The sequence below is a fragment of the Pelobates fuscus genome, chromosome 12 (genome assembly GCF_036172605.1).
Source record: "Pelobates fuscus isolate aPelFus1 chromosome 12, aPelFus1.pri, whole genome shotgun sequence".
NCBI classification, from domain to species: Eukaryota; Metazoa; Chordata; class Amphibia; order Anura; family Pelobatidae; genus Pelobates; species Pelobates fuscus.
In genome coordinates, this window is record NC_086328.1 from 5,562,049 (window position 1) to 5,581,818 (window position 19,770).

General features: G+C 45.7%; 1 protein-coding gene across 1 annotated transcript; it reads left to right on the plus strand.

Moving 5' to 3' along the window:
* Positions 1–1,647: 1,647 nt before the first annotated feature.
* On the plus strand, positions 1,648–19,374 carry LOC134579338 (cytochrome b5). Its single transcript, XM_063438601.1, has 5 exons — positions 1,648–1,872; positions 15,611–15,739; positions 16,560–16,586; positions 18,311–18,336; positions 18,681–19,374. Exons 1-5 carry the CDS (start codon positions 1,753–1,755, stop codon positions 18,769–18,771), a joined length of 393 nt encoding a protein of 130 aa, XP_063294671.1. The 5' UTR covers positions 1,648–1,752; the 3' UTR covers positions 18,772–19,374.
* Positions 19,375–19,770: the final 396 nt, after the last annotated feature.

A 19,770-nucleotide genomic window follows, 5' to 3' on the forward strand; every position in this document is an offset into this window, starting at 1 on the left:
CGAACTAGAGGACCGAATTTACACAGACGCCTCTTAGTCGATTACTATCAAAAATCTAGTGGGTTCCAAATTTACACGCCTTCCCACTTAGCCAAGATAGGTTGAGAGCTAGCGAACCGAATTTACACAGACGCCGCTTAGTCTCCCGGTCCCTCCGACCTAGCGAACGTAATATACACCCTAGAACGCTAGTCTAGACAAGACACCGGTGTCCGGCTAGGGCTATTTACACCAGAACCCCGCCTGACTAACCAAATCAAACGGTCTTACTAAAGAGCGTTCGATTGAGCGGTGCGCCTTCGCTCCTTCCCTCCGACAGAGGGGGCAGATTCCATACACAGATTTAAACCCCTTTTGGGCCTACCGCACAATCGGTATACCCCTAGTGGGTCTGCCGTCTAAAACAGCAGTTGTCTTACCTCCTCGTTCCTGAACCTGGGTTCACACTCATCGACGGGGACACCCCAGCACTTACTACGTAGAGGCCGATGATCTCCTGGACAAAAGACCAATGGCGCCGAGACGAAGGGAGGTCCACGCAGAAGTTCAGGGGTGCAGCCGTAGAGAACGTGGGCAAAGATAGACCGTCTCACGCCTCTGCTTCTCAGCTACCGTTGAACGATGAGCTTCCCGGCCCAATGCACCAAATGATACCGGAGAAACTGACGGAAGCCAAGCACAGAGAGATGGACACAGGTTTCTTCAGGAAGGAAGAGATTCTTTATTCGATTCACCGACCGGGGCTCAGAGGGACTTATGTCACCAAAATACAACAAGATCTGAGCCCAGAACTGACTGTGTAAATGCATGATATAGACATATAGCTCCTCCTATAGTTAACTCTACCCACATATATTCTTTACACAATCAGCTGAACAAAGCCTAACTTCCCTTACTTGTTAGACCACATGGCTCACCCAGAACAATGGAGGAGGGGGGGAAGTGTTTTCAGTTTCTGCATTCCTGCATTTGCTCAATACGGTGTTGATTGTATCTTAGCTACGTGAAACTAACTAACTGATACAACATTTACACATATGCCACATGGCAATCTTGTCCTAGTAAATTTATTTTTACTGAGATTCCACCACAATACTTACCTGAACCTGTCCCTCGCAGCTGCCGCCATTGTGATTGGGTCGTCAGATCCTGTTTTTTTTTTTTAATTTGCCAGGAGCCGGTATCAGTGCGGTAGTCTCGCGCGTGCATGAGAGTAAAACATTAATATCTGTGGAGATCCACAGACAGCGCCATTTCCCCCTCAGTGACGCTGGCGGCTTGGCGTTCTCTGCCAGCAGTACCCCCGCCTTTTGTCAGCCTTTGGCAAACATGGGAAATCTAATTTGTCTTACGATAGGTTTGGATTTTCAGCCTTTATTACGTTTTAATACTATTCTATCTTTATGGGGGGATGGGGGGGGGGTGACAGGGCTGCTTTAAGGTGCAGCGGTTTTGGTGCATGTACTGTCCCTTTAATTTGCAAATGTATGATGGGAAGTGCAGTTCTCTGGCAGAGGGCGGGGTCTCGCTTTGCCCCGCCCCTCGGTTTATGTCCAATAGAAAGCCTCCTATGGTAAGAGGTGAGTGAGTTCAGCGCGCTCTGATTGGCCAGTCCGCACACCTCACGCTAGGCAGCCTGTGATTGGCTGTCGCCGTGGAGACCTGGCATGTGCCCATATGCCGGTGTGAAGCGCAGCAGTACGGAAGCCGAGCAGGTTCACCGTGCGTTTACTTACATAACGCGGCCCGGCCATGGAGCAGAACGGGCTCACTTACTACACCCTGGAGGAGGTCAGCAGGCGGAACTCGGCCCAGGAGATCTGGCTGGTCATCCATTCCAAGGTCTATGACATCACCCGCTTCGTGGAGGAGGTGAGACAGCGGGTCAATGGGGCCACAATCCCGGGACAACCAGGGGGTCAATGGGGCCACTATCCCGGGACAACCAGGGTGGTCAATGGGGCCACTATCCTGGGACAACCAGGGGGGTCAATGGGGCCACTATCCTGGGACAACCAGGGGGGTCAATGGGGCCACTATCCCGGGACAACCAGGGGGGGGTCAATGGGGCCACTATACCGGGACAACCAGGGGGGGTCAATGGGGCCACTATCCCAGGACAACCTGCGGGTCAATGGGGCCACTACCCCCGGAACAACCAGGGGGGTCAATGGGGCCACTACCCCCGGAACAACCAGGGGGGTCAATGGGGCCACTACCCCCGGAACAACCAGGGGGGTCAATGGGGCCACTACCCCCGGAACAACCAGGGGGGTCAATGGGGCCACTACCCCCGGAACAACCAGGGGGGTCAATGGGGCCACTACCCCCGGAACAACCAGGGGGGTCAATGGGGCCACTACCCCCGGAACAACCAAGGGGGTCAATGGGGCCACTACCCCCGGAACAACCAAGGGGGTCAATGGGGCCACTACCCCCGGAACAACCAGGGGGGTCAATGGGGCCACTACCCCCGGAACAACCAGGGGGGTCAATGGGGCCACTACCCCCGGAACAACCAGGGGGGTCAATGGGGCCACTACCCCCGGAACAACCAGGGGGGTCAATGGGGCCACTACCCCCGGAACAACCAGGGGGGTCAATGGGGCCACTACCCCCGGAACAACCAGGGGGGTCAATGGGGCCACTACCCCCGGAACAACCAGGGGGGTCAATGGGGCCACTACCCCCGGAACAACCAGGGGGGTCAATGGGGCCACTACCCCCGGAACAACCAGGGGGGTCAATGGGGCCACTACCCCCGGAACAACCAAGGGGGTCAATGGGGCCACTACCCCCGGAACAACCAGGGGGGTCAATGGGGCCACTACCCCCGGAACAACCAGGGGGGTCAATGGGGCCACTACCCCCGGAACAACCAGGGGGGTCAATGGGGCCACTACCCCCGGAACAACCAGGGGGGTCAATGGGGCCACTACCCCCGGAACAACCAGGGGGGTCAATGGGGCCACTACCCCCGGAACAACCAGGGGGGTCAATGGGGCCACTACCCCCGGAACAACCAGGGGGGTCAATGGGGCCACTACCCCCGGAACAACCAGGGGGGTCAATGGGGCCACTACCCCCGGAACAACCAGGGGGGTCAATGGGGCCACTACCCCCGGAACAACCAGGGGGGTCAATGGGGCCACTACCCCCGGAACAACCAGGGGGGTCAATGGGGCCACTACCCCCGGAACAACCAGGGGGGTCAATGGGGCCACTACCCCCGGAACAACCAGGGGGGTCAATGGGGCCACTACCCCCGGAACAACCAGGGGGGTCAATGGGGCCACTACCCCCGGAACAACCAGGGGGGTCAATGGGGCCACTACCCCCGGAACAACCAGGGGGGTCAATGGGGCCACTACCCCCGGAACAACCAGGGGGGTCAATGGGGCCACTACCCCCGGAACAACCAGGGGGGTCAATGGGGCCACTACCCCCGGAACAACCAGGGGGGTCAATGGGGCCACTACCCCCGGAACAACCAGGGGGGTCAATGGGGCCACTACCCCCGGAACAACCAGGGGGGTCAATGGGGCCACTATCCCGGGACAATCAGGGGGGTCAACGGAACAACTATCCTGGGGTAATCTGGGTGGATGTCAGTGGGGCATCAATTTTGGGCAACCAGGCGGGTCAATTGAACATCAGTCCTAGGGCAAACTGAGGGTCCGTGGGGCAATGCGGCATAACCTTAAGCACAGTGAACATCAGAATATGTAAAAAGCCAATGCCAGTTAAGCAATACATTTTTACTTTAACCCTGTAATGACAAAAGACATACCGGTACATCATGTGTTAATATGCATTGCAGGCACATGCCATACCAGCACTACTTTTCATCTTGTACCTGTAGTATTTAAATCCATGGTGGTTATATTTAAATTGATAGTATTCCAAGATACTCCTTCAGAAAGGGATAACCGTCGGTATTGAAAAGATCCTGATTGGGTGATGAACCGCCTGTACACAGAGTGGTAAATTCGTCTGAACTCTCCCGAATTCCCGCTAGGTTCACATGATTACAGCCGCTCTTACTATCACATACCCAAACATCAGTCGAGACTAGATGAAGGGTACGAAAGGAATGGTTTATTATGACCAAGTTTATACACACAGACCCCCAGCATGGGGTCTCCAGTAAAAACATAGGTGAGCCCGCCCATGCGTCTGTGTGTCTGGGAGATAAGTGAGTTTTGTTTTGCTTAAATTAATAATCTCCCAGGCACTCAAGCTACAGTACAGAACACATAAAATACCCCAGAACACATATAATATTGATCAGAACCCCCACAAGTCTTATATCCACGGATAGCCTGGATATAAGCGCATAAGTTGTCCAAATAGCGCTCAAATCACCACCGGGGTAAAGTTTTGACCGACTGCATACGTGGCTACTGCCCAAAATAGTTCCAACATGAATTCAAATGAAGGGACCGGCTGGCTAGTAGGGAGTGAATGTTCCCCTCGTTCGGGAGCATCTTTTCTGCGAACAGCTCTCACCTGGCTAGTCTGTGGGAGAAGCAGGTGATGGTTATATATATATATATATATATATATATATATATACACACACACACACAGTTGCAAGAAAAAGTATGTGAACCCTTTGGAATGATATGGATTTCTTAACAAATTGGTCATAAAATGTGATCTGATCATCATCTAAGTCACAACAATAGATAATCACAGTCTGCTTAAACTAATAACACGCAAAGAATGAAATGTTGCCATGTTTTTATTGAACACACCGTGTAAACATTCACAGTGCAGGTGGAAAAAGTATGTGAACCCCTAGACTAATGACATCTCCAAGAGCTAATTGGAGTGAGATGTCAGCCAACTGGAGTCCAATCAATGAGATGAGATTGGAGGTGTTGGTTACAGCTGCCCTATAAAAAACACACACCAGTTCTGGGTTTGCTTTTCACAAGAAGCATTGCCTGATGTGAATGATGCCTCGCACAAAAGAGCTCTCAGAAGACCTACGATTAAGAATTGTTGACTTGCATAAAGCTGGAAAGGGTTATAAAAGTATCTCCAAAAGCCTTGCTGTTCATCAGTCCACGGTAAGACAAATTGTCTATAAATGGAGAAAGTTCATCACTGCTGCTACTCTCCCTAGGAGTGGCCGTCCTGTAAAGATGACTGCAAGAGCACAGCGCAGACTGCTCAATGAGGTGAAGAAGAATCCTAGAGTTGTCAGCTAAAGACTTACAAAAGTCACTGGCAAATGCTAACCTCCCTGTTAGTGAATCTACAATACATAAAACACTAAAACGGGAATGGATTTCATGGGAGGATACTACAGAGGAAGCCACTGCTGTCCAAACAAAACAATGCTGCACGTTTACAGTTTGCACAACTTGCGCCGTTACAGTCCATAATGAATGCGGCAGCTAGGCTCATCTTCCTATCCGCCCGCACCTCCCATGCCTTACTCTTTTGTCAGTCCCTACATTGGCTTCCTGTAAGATATAGGGCTCAATTTTAAAATTCTGGTTCTTGCTTTCAAATCTCTACATAATGCTGCTCCCACCTACCTATCTATTCCTCCAGCTTTCAGTGAGCAGTACCTCATTCACCACAGCGGCAAATGGAAATCAAAGTCACAGGTGGATCATTACTAAACAAGTGACCTGGAATTAGTTGGCACAGTCCTTCATCCAGCATCTGCATTTTTGCTCCTTTTGATTTGTGTTTGCTCCGTAAACAGTAAATTGGATTAGCGGACAGGTGTAAGACCTTGGGGAAAAGAGAGCTGTGCATAAATCTAGTAAACGACAGTGATCTTATGTTTTAATTTATCACATGTCCCACTAATGATGTCCTGGGGTTTAGTGACACTGGATGACCTAAAATATTAAAATGTAATTATCTTAATATTTAAACTTGGTAATGTGTTTGCAAACCAAACCTCAGATAATTGGGCCAATGTAGGACTTTAATGTCTTCTGCTCTCCCAACTTCGAACATCTGTAAAGTTAAAATCCGCATAATATTATGTTTACTTACCCCCTATATCTAACACCTGAGGTCTGAAAAATAAAATTTAGAGGAACTCTGTCTGAACCGAAACCATGATGGCTTACTTTAGTGGTCCAACTGCTTAGACAATGTCTCTGCACTGCGTGAAATAGAAAGATTTCTCTATTTATAGCTACTGTCCTCTTTTGCAATAAGGAGACGCACTGATCAATCTTCCTCCTGTGAGACTTTGACAAGTGACTAATGATAATTACATGATGTGATTAGAACTAAGGGATGATGCCCATTAACGCAATCCTTAATATGTGCACGGTTACCACCCTGCTTGCTTGTTGGCATTCACACTAGTGCAGGTCAAGAAACCTTCCCCAAACCCTTACTGTCCGACCAAACCATAACCCTTCCTTCCAGCTGCTGCAGATTCAAAAGATTTTATTTATTTATTTTCCCTGTTTTTCCACAATCTCCAAAAAGGGAAAAACTATCAGCAACTCAAGATCCAAGGAGAGATCTGACTTTATTTTATTCTTTTGGATGAACAATAAACATATGTGACAAAGGCTCAACTTGATGGAAACATGAAAAAAGTTAATTGTGCACTATCCCAAATAAGCACATTTAAATAACGAAGTATCACTCCAATGGCCATTAAAGTGTTATCTCACGTGCTACGTCAAGGCATATCTCTTAGGTGAGTCCTACACTAATAATTCTTGCTTCCTTCAGCTTCAGGTAAAACAAATCTGAGACAGAGCGGGGTATTTTTATAAACCCTTAATAGGATGTGCAGCACTGTAATATGGCTCTGTTATATAAACCCTGCATTTAAACTCCATCTACTCTTGGGCAGCAGCAATCATTATAGTACACACCAGCCCTCCAGTTATTTGAAATGTGCAACTTGGGATAGTGCGCAAGTAAGTTTTCTTTTTAATTTTAAGTAGAGCCTTGTTTATCCTGATTTGCTATGGTGGAGTTGTTTTTGTAAACCATCTACCCCTAGTTTAGTTTCCCGGTTCCTTTATGTTCCGAGCGCTGTTTGTTTTGCGTGGTGGTGGAGGGCTGCCATCTGTGTTGCTATGTTGCTCTTTCCTGGCTTTTCAAGCATTAGAGGTCATGTTAACTGACAAACCTGACCCTCCACTCCCCATTAGCAATTTATTTACAGAGGTGGCTGCTACACGTCTGTGCGCCCTCCACTCTTCCCGCAGGGCAAACCTCGCCTTGGTTACCAGCATGCGGCAATCAGTCCTTTTTTCTATTCTACCTAGCCAGCACTAGCAGCACCGACTAGGGAGGTACCATAGCAACCACAGCACATGTGCCGGGGTTTCTATGGATGGAGAGCAGAATAACAGCCTGTGGGAGGTCTCCTCTGTTCTCCTTTATTCTTTGGCACTGACTCTATGCCGAAGAATTGATTGACAGGTGGGAGAAAAATCCTATCTTTAAATGTTTTTTCTCTCGATCTATACATTTTCTTGTAAAACTGCTATCACGATGTATAGATAGAATTTGTGGGCCGTACAGTTTCCCTTTTACGTGCTTGTTATCCACACTGGCAGCAGTGAAGACTTGTAGCTTTGCAGATATATCCGGCCCGGCAGGCTGGTTCTGTGGTTTGAAAAGTGAGGGGTTCAAACAATTTGAGGGGTCTGAACTTGATTTAAAAGGCTCTCCTGCAGAGAATCCTTTCCTATCAGTTGGTGGCAGTCGGTGAGCACTTGTCCTTTCTATGTCATTAGTGAGGTGTTTGTATGGGTCGTGTGTGTGTGTGTGTTTTTGTTTTTTTTTATATATATATATATATATATATATATATATATATATATATATATATATATATATAATGATGGTAAAAAAATCATAAACTGACACACATTCTGTTACATCAACTGACATACATGTAAACATTCTACATCTAACCACGAGGGGGTGCTGTCTGACATCCTGTTCTCTCAGTAACTTGTTTAACTCCTGTTTTATTTAACATGCGACGTGATAAATTGCCCAAGGGATACGAAGCCTATAATGATTTGGGAAGGGTGAAAAGTTCATTTTGCAGTGCCCCAATATAACGTTTGGATGACTCGAGCTGGTTTGTGATATTTAAGTAATGACCTTATTAAACCCAGCCCTCCTCTCTCGTTGGCTGTGCCTGATGCCTAGTTGCGTCCTTCGGTGTGCGTCTCCCTGGGAAAATCGTTGTCCCATTATTAGGGTGTGGTGCCCTGTGTGTACAGATTTCCTTTTATTTATGGTTTGTCACTGCCTGCTGCTCTGCATCACATGTCACTTTGATTGATCTTCAATCCACGCTGTGCCTTACTGCTACAATATAGCAACAGAATATCAATATCTGGTTCCGTCAACCTTCCATTCAAACACTGCTTTTATAACACAGGAAGACCTTCTGTTTGTGTTTTGGGATTTATTTATTTTTTTTAGGATGACCTTTCCAGAGAAATAATTTTGTTTTCAGTTGCGGACTATTGTCATACAATATTTCAAACGTTTGGGGAGATCCGTTAAGAAAATGGCACTTTTCATTGGACTGTACATTGACGCGTACACATTCCCCAATGAAGATACCGGAGTCCAAGCACCATGACCACTTTAATTTACTGATGTGGTCCTGGTGCCTGCAGTCTGTATCGGCAGTGTTTCACTTTGAAACGCTGCACGCACGGAGATTCACCCCTCTGCTCCACCTCCTGCAGCGTCATTTGGGCGTCACTAAAGCGGCACTGTCATTCCGAACTTACCTTTCTTTAATCGATTCCTCTTCTCTCGATCTGTTCTTCATTTCTTCCTGTCTGCTCTAATTTTCTTTAAAACATAAGACAAAGTAGGGACTACTTGTCTAATGGAGGCTTCCTACGCCTGACCATCTCTGACCAGCGGAGGAGCAAAGTCTGCTTCATTTCCAGTGGTCAGAGCAATTTTCCCACAATTCTCACCTTTCCTCCGTGTTCCTGCGAAGCCTCCTTTCACTTTTCCCTTAGCGGCGGGTGGGGGCCCTAAATGAGAATGTGGGGCGGACCTACTGTCCCCCCGGCCCCCACCCATGAGCGGCGAGTGGGGCCCTAAATAACAATGAGGGGGGGGGGAAATCTATTGTCCTCCACCGGCCCCCACCCCTGAGCGGCAGGTGGGGGCCCTAAATAACAATATGGGGAGGGGACCTATTGTTATTTATAAAAAATAGTGAGGAGGGAATAAAAGAACTAAGTACCTGTAAAAAAATAAATAAAACTTACCATTTTATGTCTTTTTTTTTTTTTTTTTTTCTAAAATCCATAATATCTGCTAAAAATAAAAATCCAACTTCACCCATGGAGGGCACGGCACAGACTTGGCTCCGCAGGGCGGGCAAAGGGTTATAAAGCCTTCTTACGCCCTGCAATTAGCCTCAGAGCGCTCTGACAGGTAAATGAAGAGACTGACAGGTAAGTCTCTACATTTACCTGTCACAGCACGGATTGGTTGGCTTGAAATCCAACCAGAGTGCTCTGTGTCATTTTACACAGCGTGGGAAATTTATTTGGAACTTGGTCTTGGGGACCCCTAGTCAACTTTGGCGATGGAACATCAGGCTAAATCGGCGGTCGCAGGAGACCTAAGAACCCACCCACCTCCCGCACAACTATAACTTACAACCAGGACTCCACTGCGACAGACCCACACAGGTCACTTGCCATACTAGCCTGTACTGACCCCCCTTTTTCTCTGTTAGCCACGGTTCCACAGAAACCGTTACACCTAACTTACTTAAACACTCACTACTAAGCCGTTACTGTGGAACTAATCCCATAGACTGCGTCAAGCCTTACTGTACACTGAAGTTAAACTAAATCACTTGACCCAACCTTGCAAACCTCCATATATAAAACCAAAAGTGTATTGTTTTTGATGCCATATTTACGTTACTATGTAATTCCAAATCGTTTCGCACTAGCAGTTATGGCGGTGCAACTTTGTATGTCTCATATATGCACAGAAAAATAAAGAATTATAAAAAAAAAAAACTTTGGCGATGGGGGTAACAATTTCATTAATTGTCCCTACCCGCCGCTCTATGGGTTGGTGGGCGAGGACTATAGGTCCCCCCCCTTATTGTTATTTAGGGCCTCCACCAGCCACAGGCTGCTCACTGTTTAATAGACATGCCTCTACTCGCGGTATAGCAAGTAGGGGCTGAATTTACTAATACTAAGTAATCTTTACTTAGTATTAGTAAATTTGGCTGAAAGACCAATTTAGGTCTTTCAGCCTTTTGGTAAATAGCTCTGTGATACCGTGGGAATTAGAGAGATATCTACTAAGCGGCTGCAAGATGCGGACGCGGCACAAATAGGATAGGAGTTTCATTAATTCAAATGAAATTCCAATCTGAACAAAGTCCCGAATTGCGTCCTAACACAAATGGAGAAACTGTTCTCATTCTGTTAGGACGCAAATCAGTAGTTTTGCCGGCGTTCTGTCTAAATGACAGGACGTTTGGGGAAAAGGGAAAGGAGGCTTTGCGGGAACACTGAGGAAAGGTGAGAATTGTGGGAAAATTGCTCTGACCACCGGAAATGAAGCACACTTTGCTCCTCCGCTGGTCAGAGATGGTCAGGCATAGGAAACCTCCATAAGACAAGTAGTCCCTACTTTGTCTTATGTTTTAAAGAAACAGAGCAGACAGGAAGAAATGAAGAACAGATCGAGAGAAGAGGAATCGATTAAAGAAAGGTAAGTTCGGCATGACAGTGCCACTTTAACCAGCCTGAAAATGTAGTTTCCTGGTGTTCTATCATAAATCTATATCAGATTTCTATACCAACGTCACTTCCAGTGCACCTGCCTCACCGGAAGTGACACAAAATCTACTGGGTGCATGCTCGTTAGCAGACTTCGGGGTATAGCATTGTGAGAGGCACCAAGCGATCAGCTGTGCAACTAATCTGACGGCTGTACTGCGCATGTGCACGGCCCATCAATCAGATTTCCGTACCACAGCTTTCACTGTGTAGTAACATTCACCGTGTAGGCTAATGTTGTGTTAAATAAGGAAGATGCAGGGTTAATGGGGGTGATGCACAGGGGATTTGGGGTTAATGAGGGTGACACACAGGGGATGGTGGGTTAAAAGGGGTGACACACATGGGATGGGGGTGACCCCTATTAATTCCCCATCCCATGTTTGTCACCCCCTATTAACCCTGCATCTCTTTTTTAACACCACATTAGCCTACACTGTGTATGTTACTACACAGGGAAAACTGTGGTACAGAAATCTGATGAAAGTGCCGCGCGCATGTGTAGTACATCTGTCGAATATCTACATCTGACGTACCAGCCGTACAGGAGACAAACGGGCTGTAGTGGTTTGATGCCCGGAGTAACCCTTTGTTGGTGTGTGAGGAGCCGATAAAACAAGCTGGATATACAGGCTATATGCAAAACTAGATCGATAAAACCGAATACACCAAACTAAACCAAGTCCGAAATAAATGTGACTCGAAGCCCGGAAGAGGGGAGAGAAGTAGAGAACAAAGTAAGAGATGAAATAAAAGGTGGCAGCTCCTGTAGGAAGTGTGAGGAAAAAGAAGAGATCCGGGGGGGCGGGGCTTGACAGCCAAGATGGCCGGTCGCATTTCATGAGAGCTCCAGCACTGGAGAACCAAAAACTCTGATACTGATTGAAAGAATCACCGCCAGCAGCTCACAGTGCACAGCAAGCGATGCAGCACCGACCGGGGATCAGAATGATACCCATCCTGAACAGAACCGCCACGAAACTGCCTGGTCCGGCCATGAGGCCTAACCTAGAGCGAGGCCTGAAGTCAGGGGGAGTCGGCCGATCTCCCGACGGAGGGCACGCTCACAAGCGAGAAACTGAACCAGCCCTGCTATCCCCCCCCCTGGACCGGTGGGGGATATCCCGGTCCTCGATGGGGACGAACAACCCCACACTGAAGCGTGAAACCAAACAGACTCAGAGTGCCCCTGGAACTACAGCTGCAAATGCACTGACTCAACCCAGGGAGAGCACGGAGCAATCAGAAGAGTATCAGACAGGTTACGTGGATTACACAGCAAGGTTAGATGCACTGTTTACAGCATTCTGGCACAAGCTGGAAAAACGCATGCAAAAGCGAGCAGTAATGGCAGACGAAACCCAGATCTTAAAGCCACCACGAGGAGGGAGTAAAATGGCCGCGGCAAAGCAATCTCAGCGCGCACAGAGCCAACGACGCCGCTCACCCCTGCACAACAACCCGCGAAGCCCAGCGATTACTCGGAGCAACAAACCTCCTTCTGGGCAGGGAGTCATACAGGACCATGGTCCGACCCACCGTCCACATACCCGAAGGGGCCTCGGGGCAGCGGAGCTCCGGAGGACCCACGGTCCCGCCAATCAAGGTAAAGGGACCCTCGGACACTGGGAAGTGACCCACGGAAAAACCCGGGCAGGGGGCTTTAGGCGGCCCAGATACCAGTCACCCTGGAGACCCATGGGGACATTGTCATAAACTGAGCCACGACCTAGGAGACATAAGACAGGAGGAAATACCCCCAGCATGGCCCGCCAGTGGAGTTGGTTGAACGCAATCGTTCGCCACGCGAGCAGGGAACAGAGACATTCCGTGCAATCTAAAACCAAGATGCCTGGACAACCTCCCAGCGAGATGTGTGCCTATATTTATAATAAGCCTATAATTAATATGTACCTCAAACTCATATATGCCTATAACTGATGTATTCCTAGATTATTCTTATAACTTACGCACAGATTAGTGTGTTCCCATACATAGATACGCTACTTAATAGCTCCTATTAACCCAGGCTGATGCCACCGCTGAACATAACATCTATGCTGCTGCGGAATGCTTGAATCTATAATAGAAAGTGTAATACAGAGCTAGGGAGCTTGTTACCTATGTCCTCTATACTCACAGTCCACTCTGTTACGCTATTATTTTTCACACCCCACTCTATTACTATTATATATACTGCATAACCTAATGTCAGGTAAATGTACAACCATGCATAGCATAATATGATACCTAACTTAAATAGCATGCATGGTACAGGGGTTAGTTAACATCCCACTGATGAATAATACTTTAACTCCTTAACCATTTACGTGCCTTCAAGCAGTGAGTTTGTTGACACAATCTACGTTTTCTGCTGCCCCAATTAAACTCAACCTAAGTGCAACCTAATGTTAATTTTGGTGAAGCTTGTTCCCCGTAGCCTCATATCTTGATCAATCTTAATCTCTTGTTCTGCATAATCATTTCTTTGTCTAGATAGTACAGCAATGATACTTTATACTATAAGCAAGAGCTAGACACGTTCACCTAGCATGTTAACCCCACAGATTCCAGGATTAACCAGTTACTATCCAACTAAACACTGAGATATGTAGACTTTCCGTGTAACCATGTTTTTTCACTTAAAAAAAAAAAAGTGCTGTTAATGATACCATGATACTGTAAAATTTGTGTTACTTCATCGGCTTGTACCCGCTATTGTGGCGATACAAGCGTATGTGTTCAATCTCTGCACTGCAAAAATAAAGATTTACAAAAAGAGATCCAGGAGTTATATCCTTAGATTACAGCCGGCCAACCAAAGGTCCCAGATCTTATGGCAGTGATTGGCGGTGTCTTTATTATTTATTTATTATTTATTATTGCTATTTATAAAGCGCACACAGATTCCGCAGCGCTGTACAATTAGTTGAGAAACGTACAATATACACATACAAATACAAGGGGTAAGAGAGCCCTGCCCGTAAGCTGATATCTAGCCTTTGGAGCTCTTTTATACAAAGTGCTTGGCTAGATGGCCCGTGAGCTTACAACCTAAAGGAAACCATGGGGATTTGAGACAAGAGGTAGCAGGGGAAGTTTGGAGGTGATGGCTGAAAGAGTTAACAGAGAGAAGCTATTGGTAAGATGTTAGGGGAATGAAGAGGTAATTGGGTGAGAATCTCAAACAGCTGGAGGAGCATGCTATGTTAAGGGGAGCCTGGGTGGGCGGGAGGAGGAGAGGGTGGGTGGGAAGTGGGGAGAAAAAAATGCAGTCTTCACTGAGCTGATTGTGAAGTGAGGCCTGAGGAATAGGGATGGAACAGTCATATGAAGGTATTAACGACTGGGGAGGGGAAAAGGAGAGTGGGGGAGGGGAAAAGGAGAGTGGGGGGGAGGGGAAAAGGAGAGTGGGGGGAGGGGAAAAGGAGAGTGGGGGGGAGGGGAAAAGGAGAGTGGGGGGAGGGGAAAAGGAGAGTGGGGGGGAGGGGAAAAGGAGAGTGGGGGGGGACAGAGTAGGCATGTGTTATAAACTATTGAAAAGTTTAGCAACCAAATTCTATCACCCAAAATATTAATAACTGTCTACATGAAATATTGGTCAGAATCATTAAATGACAGTGGTACACACTGCATGCACATAACATTACAGTGGCAAACTACAGGTATAAATTGTAACAACTCTATAGTAACACATGAGAATATTGTAGCAATCCAGTAATACGGGGGTGGGGTATCTTCCAAGCTTCAGTCAGTACCTGAGAGTGATGGGTGTTTCTGCAGGATGGTAAATGCAGTCTTCACTGAGCTGATTGTGAAGTGAGGCCTGAGAGTGATGGGTGTTTCTGCAGGATGGTAAATGCAGTCTTCACTGAGCTGATTGTGAAGTGAGGCCTGAGAGTGATGGGTGTTTCTGCAGGATGGTAAATGCAGTCTTCACTGAGCTGATTGTGAAGTGTCATGAACCAAGCTCATACATTTATCCATCTCCACCGCATCCCTGATCATTCATACAACCATTGGCAAACTTGGTATCTGGACTACCCCCAGCTCGTCTTCTGGAAAGGGCAACTTTGGCTCTATTTTGGGTTCTGTTATGTTCATCGATGATTGCAATGGAATTGCGTGTGTGTGTATATATATATATATATATATATATATATATATATATATATATACACTTAGTCCATTAAATCAAAATCTTCTATAGTTATCCCCTCGCTATTGTAGTCCTGTAATTCATGTAATAAACCTGCTGGAACTCCTAAATAAGAAATCACATTGCTGAGTTACTTGATCCTTTTATTTTTCTGCCTCTAAAAGGTGCCCAGAGAACGTAAATGGCTGAACCAGTCGGACTAGATTTTTAAGAGCCCAGAGGAACACACAGAATGTACTCAGCTGCCTTTGGCTCCCATTCGCAATGTCTTATCTGCGGGGATTTTAGTAGCAAACAGTTTAGTTCTAAGAGACGCAGGTGAATTCCTCTGTGACGTCCCAATGCGTATAATCTTCTGATAATGGACCTATGCAGACAAACCTTCAATCTGGGCTTTCTTCTCATCTATCCAGTTATACATTTTATACATTAAATGGAGAATTAGATTGTTTAAAAAAATAAGAAATAAAAAAATCTTTAATAAAAAACTAAACTGATCACTTCTGCTTATAATCATTTGTATCCATTTGGTGTCCCTTTACTGTTTACAATTCACCCTAGCACTGTGTGACTGACGACAATATTTTCCCGTCTTGTATTCAGAATGTTTCTTGTCTCTCAGTTCTTGATTTGCTGTTCTTTGTTCCCTTAGCACCCTGGCGGTGAGGAGGTCCTGTTCGAACAAGCTGGCGCTGATGCCACGGAGTCCTTTGAGGATGTGGGCCACTCTCTTGATGCAAAGGAGATGCTGAAACAGTATTATATAGGTGACTTGCATCCGGTAAGCCCGTACTCTGCATTATAGACTGCTGGGGCCTGATGAGGATGTGGGCATAAGAATAATGCTGGGGTTGACGTACTCACCCTTAAAAGCTGTAAATATTTTCACAAGGGGCGATGTGCAGCAGAGGTAAAAAAAAAAATCACTGACTTCTACAGCAGTTCTGGGTAGGTGGGTCCCACCATCACCTTAACACACAGCATGTTCATACTTGTTGAGAATTATCTCCTGATAGATCCTGCACCAGTTATGTGTATTCACAACACAGGGAATCACTGGATACTTTGCATTTGATGCCAGGATGTCAAAATAAAACAAAAACAAAACAGCCAAATTAAAAGCAGCTTGTCCCCAGAACCGCCTCTTTATAAACATTCTCTTTTCTGTGAAATGGCTGTTTACATTGAGCTGTCACTCCGCGATCAGAGACTCCTTATCATTTCAGCCCACCATGAAGACGCTGAACGCTCCTTTTAGAGGTGCATTGGTATGATCCATTTCTATAGGAGATGTTGATTGGTCCAGCTCAGCGATTGGTGTACGTGTATAGTAGGCCCCAAATGGTTCTCTGTGACGCAATGGAATAGCTGAGTGCAAATTTACTGTAGGTCTCGGCAATCGGCGAAACCTGCAAGGGCTAAATGTTGAGTAAATCTTATTTATTTAGCTACAGGAAGAAAATCTAACATTAGAATTAAAAACTTGTATTTTGAACGTTGTATTCCCAGATTCACAGTAACTTTTCTTGACAGGATTTTATTTATCTGTACGTTTTTTTTTTTTTTTTTTTAAACTTTCTTTTGTGCTTGTGTTTTTACAGGACGACTGCAACAAACAAGTTAAAAAGGTTGGTTAAACTTTCTCTTACAGTTTTCTAAAGGACTAACATTTTGAATGGCATAACAGCTGTGAGTTCGATGGGGCCAATCATAGAGAAATTGTATCTACCAACACAAATGAGAGCTGCAGTTGCAGATGGTATTTGGTGCTATGTTTCTTAAATGGTTTCTCGACCATTTGTTAAAGCTTGTTTCATTGTTAAATTTCCTAATGTATCATTTCCTTGGTCCCCACCATCACCACACCCTCTGATATCACACAGTGTCACCCATTCAGTATCCAAGGTTCAATCAAATACTTCTCATACAGCAGCATTATTGGACCTTGGGTGCACCGCTGCCAACCAATCAGATTCTTCTGATAGAGAAGCATTGAATCCAGGGCTAGGAGGGTTTACATTACAGAGGAAGGGAACCAATTTCCATTGACCAGTTATTTGGGCAGGCGCTCTCAGACGCTGCATGCAAGTGAACAAGCAGGTTATGTTTGCTACCGGTATGAAGTGCCAACAGAGAAAAGGCAGTGTTTCCCTTACAGGCTAGGGATACCTCCACTGGCCACTCCTCAGATGGCTGCTAGTGGTGCTTCCTGGGGCAGTTCTGCGCAGTGTGACTGACATTCAGTGTCTCCACCCCCTGCATGCAGACACTGAACTTTCCTTGTAGAGATGCATTGATTCAATACATATCTAGGAGGAAGTGCTGCTGATTGGCCAAACCAATGTTTGGCCCCACCTTCTTGCCAATTTCAGCTAATCCTATAATTTCCCTATGGGATTGGCTAAAAATCATACATTCTGATGTCAGCAAGGACACTGGTCGGTTCCAGGAATTAAGGTAGGTTTTAACCCCTTCTAAGGGGGTACATGCCACCTAAATGGTGATTTTTTAACAATATGAGCTCAGGAATACATGTTTGTGTTCCTTTTAATTAAAGAGCCTAACCTTAAACTGTCCGGCTGTGAAATGACAGAAGCTGTTTAGTTTTGACATTGCATGAAACGTGTACTGCATGTGTTTCAGGTTTTAATGATCAGTTTGTCAGATTGCTCCATAATTTAGCAGTGCTCTGACTAAATACTGTTGTGTGTACGAGGCTGTAGTGATACTCTCGAAATGATCTCTCCCCCTCGACCTGGCAGCAGTAACTGGAATATAGGCAGTAAATCAGCCCATCGAGCCAACATAGCTCTGTAATACGGGCTGTTTGCCAACACAGATTAAATGTGATTTCCGAGTCCTCTCTAATTAGAAGTTCTTTTAATTACTGTTTGTTTTTCTTAGTAGTGTTTTGCCTTTTTCTTCTTTCCTGGGCAGATATTTGCCCAGGGCTCTTTTTTCTTTCTTTCCCAGGGTTGTTTGTACACGTACGCCTACACCTAGATGTGCTGACGCTCAGTTGAGTTCTAATTTTAAAAGGAGCACTTGTGCTTTATCAAGAATTATTCTAGGGGGAAATTCTATCACCATGGAAACCAATCGAATGTTCCTGCTGATTGCGCTAAAGCTGAGACCATCACCATGGAAACCAATAGAATGTTCCTGCTGATTGCGCTACAGCTGAAACCATCACCATGGAAACAATGGAATGTTCCTGCTAATCTTTCTACTGTTAAATCTTTCTAACTCTTCACTATCTTTGACTAAACCTGTGGTGAGAGGCAGCTTTTATTGTTTTGCACATGTTCTACGTTAGATTAATGTAATTTCTCTGCTCTTGTCTCCATTCTAGGATAATCCTGCATCAAGTTCACCCAGGTAACTGGTACTAACACAGGCACTTCTTATATACTGCATACACCCCCTAACACGGCATACATTGTATTCAAGCTCCCGCCATTTACATGACACCTCTTCACACAGGTCACACATACTAAGTGGATTATTGTTTGGAGAGAAAGAGGCGTGTAGAGCTGGATGTATAATATTAAAATAAAAAATCCTGGCCATTTGGACGCTATGTCTCCTGGAGCTTGTGCAATCCCGTTAATTGGAGCCCTGTACATCTGCAATACACCTGCATGCCTCTGTTTGTGAGATGTATAGACTCCGGCGCTTTTCTAATCGTTTTATTTATTGTTTTTTTTTTTTTTGCACTATAGCTTTTGGGCCAAATGGCTGATTCCGGCAGTGGCCTCAGTGATCCTTGCGGTTATGTATCGGTTTTACTCCCTGGACAGCCGGTCCTCCTGAATAGAGGCCACATCAGGCTGACATCTGCCAGTGTCTTCACAGAGAAAAGGAGCAGGATGAACACACAAAGCCTGACGAACCCCTCTCTGCCACAACATTCTGCCTGTCTCTGGAGTGGAACCTTCTCGTTTTCACTTATTGATCGAAACTTTTTTTTTTTTTCTCTGTAATTTTAAACGTATTTATGTCTCTATTTCTCTAAATGCTGAGTTTTCTCAGAGGACTTTTTAACATGTTGCTGTTTTGGAATTCTGTATAAGTGAGCATGCCTCCTCTGTCTGTCTCAATATCCGAGGACTCCTGTCTGTTCCATTGTATCTCCGTGGAAGGCGGAGAAGCTGCTGGGTGGGAAAGCGATGCCTTGCTCTGTGCATGTCGGCACAGTGTCTTTTACACATCATGATTCTTTATACAGGTCTCTCCTGCTTTCTATGTTTTCTAATAACCAGAGTGACTGTGCTCTGCATTGACACATAAAGCACACTTAAAGCCATAATAATCACTGTTTAATAAACTCCTTCCATCTGTCTTATGGAGTGAATTGTTGAACTTTTTAGATGTAAACTTGTTTTACATTATTTCATTAAATCAATATTCTGAGTAGGTTGATTTTATTTTTAATCCATCTAACCAAAATCTACTACAGGAGCATAACCCACATCCAGACTACCCCTGGTCTAGTACATTTATCTGTAGTGATCAAGTTCATTTTGGAGGAAGCCCAGATTGTATCGCTCTTTGTAAGATCCATTCGCACTGCTTTCAAACAGCTGCTACGAGCATCTCATTCTATGTAGAAATTTGTGTCTATGTAATAATGACCATGTGCCATTCAGATTTAACATTCGTGGTGGCAGATGTAGATTTTGTTACAGATAAAAATGATACCTTATTATGTTTCTATAAGATACTGTATCGTTAGTTAGCTATAGAGGCCTAAAGGCCTACTCCAGGCACTTGCAGGGTGACTGATTAGTTACAGTCAAAGGGACCTAAAGG

Coding starts and splice junctions, on each gene's coding strand:
- LOC134579338 (XM_063438601.1), top strand. CDS start 1,753: ATGGAGCAGAACGGGCTCACTTACTACACCCTGGAGGAGGTCAGCAGG. Junction 15,740..16,559: donor ATATAGGTGACTTGCATCCG/GTAAGCCCGTAC, acceptor GTGTTTTTACAG/GACGACTGCAACAAACAAGT. Junction 16,587..18,310: donor GCAACAAACAAGTTAAAAAG/GTTGGTTAAACT, acceptor TCTCCATTCTAG/GATAATCCTGCATCAAGTTC.